This window comes from Notothenia coriiceps, unplaced genomic scaffold, assembly GCF_000735185.1.
Source record: "Notothenia coriiceps isolate Sejong01 unplaced genomic scaffold, NC01 NC01_scaffold00025848, whole genome shotgun sequence".
NCBI classification, from domain to species: domain Eukaryota; kingdom Metazoa; phylum Chordata; class Actinopteri; order Perciformes; family Nototheniidae; genus Notothenia; species Notothenia coriiceps.
In genome coordinates, this window is record NW_011358549.1 from 374,265 (window position 1) to 384,948 (window position 10,684).

The window sequence follows — 10,684 nt, forward strand, 5'->3', positions numbered from 1 at the left end:
ACTTGATTAAAAGGTGGGGCTGCACAATTAAAATGAGTCCAACTGTATAAGCCTTAATGCCCTGTATCAAAAAGTAATCACACAAAATGAACTTGAGGGTGCCACAGCACCCTTTTAATAAGTGACTGTGGATTGAGTTGGTTTTCAGTGTTTGACTGAAAGTAGTAAGGTCACCGCTCAGGAGTGGGAAATGCCTTCGAGGTGCTGAGATTCCTACCCCTGGCTCGGCAGGCGATGTAACGACTTGTCTGCAGAACAGTAGCTGTTTTGTGTGAGTGTTTCTAGGAACATGTTGGATAACATATTTGTGCGATTTGGAAAGATTATGGCTTTAAAGCTGAGATGAGTCTGACAAACAAAATACTCCAAACATTTTCTCTTCAAATGTGAACCCTGGTGTGTATCAGAGAATCGACATTTCTGGTAAGTAGGACTCAGCACTGCACGCTGTGGTGATTACAGAGAGGGAGGAAACAAACTTAGATAGAAGAAGAGAGAGTTTGAAGAGTGGCTCTTCCTTGGCAACGGAAGCTTTTAAGAGATACATCATACTGTAGACGCCAAGCGCCTGGAAGAAAGCCCAAACACATTTGTTACGCAGTGACTTTAGCTCTGGCTAGCATGGCGGCATGGGGAGGGTTTGTTTCTGAAAGGGACAGAAAGAGGAAAAGGAAGCTAAAGTTGGGACAATGGGACAGGCAGCTGCCAGCTTTTAAAATAATGTTAAAGAGTGAAGAACCTGTTAAGGCTTTGACCTTCACTGCCCGAGGTTTGTGGGTGTGTGTGGTGCAGTGTCGTAAATCACACACAACAGGAGGGTTGGTGGGGAGAGCTGTCGCCACAGTTTGTTGTCTTGACAGACTTAGGCCCCTTCCACACGGAGACGAAACGGAGACGAAAACTAACCAATTCGATATCAAAAAAGTCTTCCGTCCACACGGAATCGGCTCAAGAAACGTGTCCGTCCACATGAGACTGCTCGACCCGCTGGAGACGCTGTAGCACATATGCCGGGCCTGTAAGTGGCGCTGTACTTCCATCACAAAATACACCAAAAGCAGCGAATAAAACCGATGACGACAATTATTATTATTATTATTATATTATTATTGTTGCTGATGGTTGTGGTAGAGGAGCTGTAGATTTTTGCACTAAAATCTGTATCATGGTCCGTCGTGTCTGGAGCACGAACGCAACCCAGTGATCCGACATTGTTGTTGTTGTTGGCGAAACGCATCAGCAATGACGCGGGTGACGTGGGGGTGAGCAGGAGAGGTGGGGAGAGATGGGGCTATGGCGTCATCGTTTTCAGGGAATGATCGTATAGGGCGTACACACGGCGCGGCAAGTGTTTCGTCCTCAGACCTACCCACTTTGGGAGCCGTTTTCAACGTGTATCGGATTCGGGGCTCCGAATCCGCGTTTCCGTGTCGGCCTCATGTGGACGAACCGTCTATACAATAGAGAACGTTAGCAGATTCAACTGATATCGTCTCCTTGTGGACGGGGCCTTTAACACACACGTCTCACACACACACACACACACACACACACACACACACACACACACACACACACACACACACACACACACACGCGCAAACACACACACATACAGGTGAAGTGGCCAGTGTGCAGAGAGGAAAAAAAAGAGCTTGTGCCGCCAGTATGAAGTCAACAGTGACCTAATAAGTGCAGCTGCAGCTTGTACAGTTTATTTATCGTTTAAATAAATGCTAGAACTTCTGAAGACCCAATCCTAGTTAACTTTTTTACCTGCTGATTAAAGTGGGGTTAGTCCTGCATCTAGTGATAACTACTGAGGCTCTCTTTAAGAGGACATAAGTGAGGACAAGAGTGCTTTATTTTTCTCATACTGCCTGTGCTACAGCACCTCTTTTTACCCTCTCAGGTTGGTGTGTAGCGGCCTTAAGCATAACACGCACAATGTGTTGGAGGGGTAGCCAATAGAAGTGCAAGTGTGACATAGTGATGTCACTATGTTATGGAAGTAAACAAAGGAGTCCAATGGAGGCGTTTCAGGCATTGGTGTGTGGGAGAGAAAGGATTTTTTCATTTTTTAAACATGGATTTGAAACTGATTATCCTGCGATAACAAGATTACTTGTTTAGCAAATATTTTAGCACAAAAAGTTATCTGGTGTATTTGAACAACAGTCAAGAAAAACCTACCACTTTAAAGTGACACTGGGGCAACATGGAATATAAATGAATACTGCATTATGCATCCTGGTTCTGCCAAAATATCCTATGTCTCAGAAAGTTCAGATAATTATTGAGGCAAAACTTTACTCAACCTATGTAAAAGTTTTCAAATTGTACTGCGCCAAATAAAGTCTGTAGAATGTATACAAATAATTGGAAATGCTGAAGATAATTACCTAATTATCCCGTATCTGGAGAAGCTATTCTTGGCTAGCGTATCATGCTACCTAACACACACACGCATACAGTGTCTTATCAGAGCAGGGGAGGCTAATTAGCCAGTCATTAGCCAGGTTTCATCTTACCGAGGCCATTATGAGTCTGATAGTCTGTGAATGTTCAGATTGTAATGGACGCTGAGGGAGTCTGTTGTCCTCTCTCTGCTCTTTCTCTCAGTCTTATCTTCGTCTCCCTGCCTCTGCTCTTCTTATCTCCACCACCTCTCTTCCCCGGTCCTCGATGTGAACAGAAGAGAGGAGGGGTCGGACAGAGCTGCTGCTGAAAAGCATCTGAAGGCTGAGAAGCTTTTTTGAAGGGTTTGAAATGTCATATTTTAGAGGCTTCTTAAACTCAAAGAGAGGAAAAAGAGAAAGTTTGGAGCAGAGAAAGTTTCGTCATAATTTACTTCAACTTCATTCTGGTAAAGTTTTCTAATTGTCCATGCTCTTTATAGACTCCAAAGTCCTGGAGGAGGAATTTTAAGGGCACTCTAAAGAGAGAATTTTACAGGGCCAGTTTCCACAGAGAGCAAATGGATTATCTCCCAGCCTGTGTATTATATAATTCTAGCCTGAGCTTACGATATGTTTCCAGCCAGGCTATTTATAGCACAGTCGAGAACCATTGCATCATCCTTACAATCAATTTCAATCTTTGAATGAACTGTTTTTAGACAACAATTGTTTCCAAATAGTGTTTCTAACAAGTTTTAAACGGTTTCTCTATTCAATTGTTAAATGTGAATGTTGCATTCTGACATTGTGACACTACCTCGTTTAAAAACCCTCTGCAAATACTGGCATTAGATGTGCTACCCTCTAGATCTGCAGGTCAACAGGGACAAAGGCAACAGCCATGGGGTGTCAGTGTTCTTCTTTCCTGATATTTGCCAACACAGTAGGCCTTATGCATGTACTATGAACAATATACACCTCCTGAACAGCAGAAATTCTAAAGCAAATTCAACACAACTATTTGAGCTATGCTACTTAACAACGCTAACTGCTCCAGATTAAGTAAGTATGTTAAAGGTAGGGTAGGGTAGGTAATTCACTTCAGAAACACTTTTTGTTATATTCCATGGAATGCTCTTAATATCCCGATAGCAATGAATAAATTAAATGCTTGGACAATAAATACATAAACAAATTTCATCAGTGGAAGCCGTGGCGCTGTAAAAAGCACGACCAATTATTTGCCTCGGCCCGCGACAAATAATTGGATGGCCTACCTGCCTGTCAGCCTTCCATCTGTGCACAAACTTTTCTCGTGCCCTCATTCCTCATGTGCGCGTTCGTGTGGGTTGGAGGAGGGGCTCTAAGGAAGTCTGAAGGAAGGGGCAGATTTTTTCGGTTGTGTACTTTCAAATTCTAGAGCTGGTTTCTCCATTCTTACCTACCCTACCTTTAAGTATGCTATTTTCTTTTAGCAGGAATGCTAAAAGAAACATTTGTGTATTATGATATACCAATGTGGCATTAGCCTACAGAAACTCCCATTGTTGTCACTTAGCTGTTATGTTTAACAAATTGTGTAGTAAATCCAGACCATATATTTTAATTCGGTGCAGGCTTTATTTTTCTTCTCCTTTTTTTAAATGTACTGCTTGCAAAAAAGATGTTAAATAGAAAATGTAAATGTATGCAGGTGTTTGAATATAGCGATCAAAAGGTGTCTGATTATCTGCTAGGGATGTTTGTTTTACATTGAACTCTCCCAACTGTACAAGAAATAGCAATATGTTCAAAGTTTAGCCCTGTGACGTCCGTCCTCTATTGTACAAGGCAGTTTGGATGATACTGGTGGTTTTAACAGTTAAAACAGTTCCTGGTTGGCTTAATTTGCAGACACCTCTCGGCTCAAATTGCAGAACTTTCAAAAGTGAGTCTAATAAACTGAGGAAAAAAAGAAGTTCAAAAGAATTTATATTTGACCATGTGATGCCTTAAATGTATTCCTTAACAAGCTTTTGGGACACATTCACTTGACATAACTTCTGACATTTTAAATCAAGATATTGAACATGCCTCCTGAAGGATTTAGGCTGAAAACCAGAGGAGTATGTGGAGATGCAAAAGGGGAATTGAATAAGGGGCCCAAACTTTATCACTTTCAATTTGAAAAGTGGACTGGATACGGTAAAAGGGATTTCTCAGTGGTTTCAGGCTGTATTGAGTGAAACATATTTCTTGGAATAGCTTCAGGGCTAAGCGAGTCATATTTTATATATATATATATATATATATTTATGATATATTCTGAGCTTTGTACATGCGTATTTAAGTGCATTTCCCAGTTGACTTCTTCTTTTACTAGTTAGTTTATCAAACTGATTCCAAAACTGTTTGCTACTTAAAAAAGCAAAGCAAAGCAGTATATCTGAGATTAATATATCATGTTATCAGTGAATCCAACCAATTGTGTGCACCTTTTCAGAACAATATATCAGTTCTATTTCCAACACTGCTTTGCAGGTAAAATAAAATTACATTATGTTGCTTTCACTTAATAAAAAAAACAGAACTTCTGTCTGAAGGAGGAACAAACTTGTACTTCTCATATTGCTGTTTTACTACCATTTGTATTGTAGTAATTATAGGGAACACCTTGATTGCTTGTTTGTCTTTCAGAGTTAACGGTTTTTTCCCGACATACCTGTAATTGTGTCTTTCTGGTGGGCAACAACAGCCTGTATCTCTCCTGCGTGAATCACATTACTGCCCATCACTTGGCATCAAACTGAAGGGAAAACCTGCCTTATTTTTATTAAATGTGTGATAATGGCTTGTACTGTAAACATCCATAACATTTTGCCAAAGAAGAGTGACTTAATTGATATATGAGGTAGGTTACTAACACACAAGGAATCATTCAAAAGGTTTTAAAGTGCCTTAAACGATATGCCTTGCAAAAACAACCTCCAAAAGGCCCCAAAACACACTCTGTGCGACATTTTTATAAATGCATGTATTCTTGACATTGTGGTGTCAAGGACTCTTTGTGTTGTGCAATTTTCTAGTGCGGTTTTTTTGTTGGTCAGTGATGTTTTTTAAATGTAAGTTTACTATCATGGCAAACTGCAATTCTTTCACACCCTACACCCCAAGGCACTGCAAAATTGGCAATATTTATAACCTTCACATGATCATAATTAGGCACGGTGTAGCATATATATACAATATAATGCTTTATAGCCCTTTTAATTGGCTCATTTATTCCATTTTATATGTATTTATTTATATATATATATATAAACAGCGTGGAACTGTTTTGAGGCATTTTATTAAATGTGTATTTACATGTGTATTTTAAGAGTCACTGCTACCAGTTTGCAGTATTAAGCTGGATATTATTTGTATATTAAGATGCAAAAAGTATTTTTAAAGATTCTAGGTTTTTTTGTCACTTGCACTAAACTTACAGTGTTTTGTTGGCAATGAAAATATTCCAAACTCTCAACAGTACACTCTCAACATACAATATGTTTGCCATATATAATAAATTAGTATTTTTTGTTTTAAAAAAGCAGTACAACATTGTTCAATTGATTGCAGATATGTTTGAAGGTAAAATGCAGGAATAAGTAACCTATATACAGTACATGTAAGATAACATTTAAATAAAATGACTTGCTTTTTATACAATATTATTCATAAAATAATGTAAATGAACTGTACTTAAGTAGAAATCAATCAGTCATGGTGTCTTTATTTCAGCAGTTTCATTAACTTGTCCAGTCTGATGCTGTTGGTTTCAAACCATAGCTGTACTTTCTGCTCGTTTTCTTTAGTTTGATGTTAATAAGGCACACACAGACTGTTTTATAGTTGATATGAAATAGACCTGTGGTATCTAATCATTTATTCTGTATATCAAAAGAACAGTGGCTCAGTTATCACTAAAAGATCAATAGATTTTCATCTGATGGTGAATACTGCCTAATTAAAGTTACATCTCTTACTCTTTTACATAAAACAAGACAAATACAGAACATCTTGCTAGTATTTGAAATGTATCGAAACAGTAATAAGACAGAGCCGAGCGGACACGATGCTGACCGTGGCTCCCTATATTCTCTCTGTAAAGCAGTGGCGGAGCCAGGACATTTTCAGTGGGGTGGCCAGGATGGAACCAGTGATCATTTTGGGGTGGCATTGAAATCACTATTATATGAACATAAAAATACAATCTCACTACCTGTACAGGCTTGCATCTATCTTGTAGTCCAATACTAACCGCACAATATTTACTGACACTGAGCTGTGAAAATATAACACTTATGGGGGGACAGGGCTGCTATGTCTAGAGATGGATCTGTTGGTCCTGGCACCAGGGGGAGGGACAACTGATTTAGTATGAATAGCTGCTAAAAATGTACCTGCATTTATTAAATGTCAGCTAAAAGAGGAGTGAAATTAAAAACCTGTATAGATATTAACAGTACTTAATGTCAGCTTAGTAAAAACAAAACATAATTATTATTTACAATGCACTACGCGTAGCTAACACACATTTCCACGACTCATAGACCACACCCACCTTTTCTTTGAAAAACTGGGTGACATACTGTCGCCCTTTAGTCCCTCTCTCTTGTCTTTCTCTCCTTTCTTTTCTCTTTTGAAAGCCTGACTTTGTGATTCGTTGAGACATGGTTCACACGTAAGTACTAGCATCCCTACTCCTAACATGCTCTCACTCTCTGCTAGAAAGTGCCGGCGGTGCTGCACGCGTTTGGAGGCAGGACCAAACCATTACATGTAAATAGAAGGGGGTATACAGAAGCTTTGGATAATTAACTTTTGGAAGAAAATAAGTTAAATGAATTGTAAGTTTAGTGAGTACATTATCAATTTAACGTCCTATTAATGTTAATTCTTGATGAATGATGAAAGGTTACTTAAACATTTTTTTCTTAATGTGCTAAAATTGTTTGGGCCCCTGTGGCGAGGGTGTTTGGGGTGGCCAATAGGGTGGCCAGGATTCAGCTGGGGGTGGCCGTGGCCACTCCCAGCCACCCCCCAGCTCCGCCACTGCTGTAAAGAAGACTCCCATATCGTAATAAATCCATACATGTTATTAATGTCTGAAAAAGGCATAGTGGGAATGGAAATCTAATAGCACGTGGTTAGCTCATTCCAGAGTTAATGGTGTTAAACTCTGGGAGAAAAGGGGGCTTTGGCCCCGAGAGTTGAGGAGAGGCCTTTAACAGGGCCATAGACCTGTGGCTCCCTGCCAACAGCCACTAATAGAGCCATAAAGCAATTACCAGGAAATAGTGGGAGAGAGGGATGGAGAGAAAGGAAAGGATTTACAATATGTTGAGTGGAAAGGAGGAATGTGAAATTCATTAGGACAACAAGAAAAGTGATGGAGGGAAATGGGATTTGTGCCATTTGATATGACCATTAGCCGCTAATCTGATTGTATCGACTAAGTAATATACATTGCAGATCAGATAGTACTGCCTGCTTGCATAACCCCCCTCTGTAGTATGCGTGTCGTCATTCTTGATACGTGAACAGGATGTTTTGTTTACCTCTGCTAACATGTCGAGCAAAGTCACTGGAGATAGGAAATGGAAAAACATTTTGCAATCAAGCTGGAACTGCATGTCGTGCTTCCAGGCGAATAACTTCACAGAGAAGATCTGTGTGTCTTTGTCGGTGTATTATCAGATTTGTGTTCACCTATTCAAAGCAGTCAAAGGACTTTGAATATGCAAAGTAGTACCAAATGTTTTCTGGCTTATCAGTCTTCCAGCTGCACGCGTTTCTGTTGTATTGTTCCGCAATCACAATACAGCGTTCCTCCACACACTTTAGAGTGTTGAGAAAAAAAAGGATGATCCCTTGCGAGAAGATTTTGTGTAAGGAAGGCAAAATGAAAACCTTCTGTATGATAAATGGATTAGTATGTTTGAAATCACTACAGCTTCCTAGCGTTTTTCTGCATTTAATTTTCTTCGCTAGCTTATTTAATCATTCCGGTGTTGACACATTCACTTTGTTATATTTAGAGCAGATATTCACTTCTTATACAATGTTGCAGAGAAATGTCACAGACACAATGCGGTCAAACACAATGCGGTGGATTAGTAAGTAAGCACCTTTCCCAGAGAAAGTTTACAAAGTGCTTCTCAAGAATGGAAGTGGTTAAAAATAATAGACCTTGCAATCACACATAATGACAACAATCTGAAATCTATAGGAAGAGCAATCCACAGGGTCGGAGCCACCACTTGAAAGGCAATCACATTTGTTTTGTATACATACTGTCATTGCATAACTACAAACTAGTATAAGAGAATCACCACGAACTGCAGATTGTGTCTTTAAGAAAACGAGGTTCTAATGGGAGCAGATGGCTTGATAAGCTAGGCATTTTTAAAGTGTATATGCATAGATGCTCTGTGAGTGAGTGTGGGTCCGAAAGTGTGTATGGTCTCGAATTTCTAAACGTGTGTGGGTGGTTGTTTATGTGTGTGAGTTTAAATATCTGCAGGGTGCAAGGCACCAGGGAAACAATGTTGAGTGCTTCAGTCCACTTTTTTTTTAACCTACATATGGTCATTAACTGTGTTTTTTCCCCCTCAGGCGCAACGATGAGGTGACCCACATTAAGATCCAGAACCAGGGTGACTACTACGACCTGTACGGAGGCGAGAAGTTTGCCACGCTGGCCGAGCTGGTGCAGTATTACACAGAGCAACAGGACCTCTTGCGCGAGAGGAACGGCCATGTCATCGAGCTCAAGTACCCACTCAACTGCAAGGACCCCACCTCTGAGAGGTGCCCACAAAACACCAACACCCACACATGCAGATAAACTATGCAGATAAACTAGGCAGATGGATACAAATATACTTAAACTTTATCTAAGGTCAGATGGATACAATGCTCTTCTGGCTGAACTCATTATAACTGCATGGAAGTTTCTCCCCGACGACAGACAGTTATTTTTATTTCTTTCAGCTTCAGGGTTGTCAGGCAGTAAAGCCTCATCCTGCCATGAGAAGCAGCTAAAGCACCTGAGAAATGTTATTAGTCTAGCTTCCAGGGCAGTCTCAGTATCCTGTTATGGCCTGAGTGATATTTGTGAGGCTTTTCCGCCCTGCAGAGAACACAACTCTTGCTCTCTCCTTGTAATTTCTTCAATATGTTTTGGGGGCACGAAAATGTTTAAATGTAATATTATGCATTAAAGTGTTGCGTCCTCATGCTTTTCCAGCATACTGAACTGAAAAAGGCTGTTTTGAGACCAGTGTAGAATTGCAATTACAGTCTGTATTGGGAAGCCACTTATACCAGAAAAAAACATGTACAGTTGGGGAAATCAAATAAACCAATACCCCTACAGTTGACAAAGAAGGTTTACATTGATTATTAATATGAGGTACAAGGGAGATTAGAATGACTGAGTGTCTATAAAATGAAAAGCCTCACTGATACTCTTATAATCGTATTGTGGGGCCACTGGATAGCTCAGTCGTAAGATCGGCCCATAATGCAGGAACAACAACAATATAAATCGTATTGTAAGAAATTGAAATATCATAAAGAAAAAAAACATATATTTATATAAAACCGTCATGTTATGTTCAGTGATGCAAATTAGTCGCTTTTCGGCACCTCCCGCTTTTTTGACGCTGATTTGAATGACTTGTGTAATTCGTGGAGAACCGAAGAGTTTTCGTTTTGGGGGGGGGGGGGGGGGTGGTCCGTCCGTACGTCAGTACGTCAGTACGTCAGTCCGACTGACGGACAACTTCTCACTTCAGAAAAGAAGAAGAAATCTAGACCGCAAAATAATGAAACAAATGAATGCCTGTTTTTCCTGGCCAAGGACAGGTTCCTTGAACACAACTCAACACGAGCGTAACGTGTCTTCAGGTGGTATGTCTCGTCTGAAAGGAGTGTAGACTGGAGCAGGGGTTCCCAAAGTGGGGGTCGCGAGATGATTACAAAATAAAAAATGAAAAATGAAAAAAAAAAAATCTATAAAAAAAAATTGATTAATTTTTTTTATAATTATTATTTTTTTTAATTATTAATAATAACGTTTGCATAGACATTTTTAGGGCCGGACTAGCTCTCTGTATAATTGCTCCGCAACGAGGCTCCCCCTTTGACAATCCACTAGCGCAGTGTTTCTCCAACTTTTTTTTCAGCTCCAGCTCTTCAGATATTGCAGTACCCATAAGGAGCCGTACACACCGCAGTGTTTGCGTGGCTGTGTCTTT

General features: G+C 40.0%; 1 protein-coding gene across 2 annotated transcripts in view; it reads left to right on the forward strand.

Annotated features, from left to right (window-relative positions):
• The window catches only part of ptpn11b (protein tyrosine phosphatase non-receptor type 11b), a 36,153-nt gene that overhangs the window by 13,412 nt on the left and 12,057 nt on the right, over positions 1-10,684 (forward strand). For both annotated transcript variants that reach the window (XM_010783803.1, XM_010783804.1), the window contains exon 3: positions 9,039-9,233. In XM_010783803.1, the coding sequence (XP_010782105.1) occupies positions 9,039-9,233 (195 nt within the window). The remainder of the gene's footprint in view (positions 1-9,038; positions 9,234-10,684) is intronic.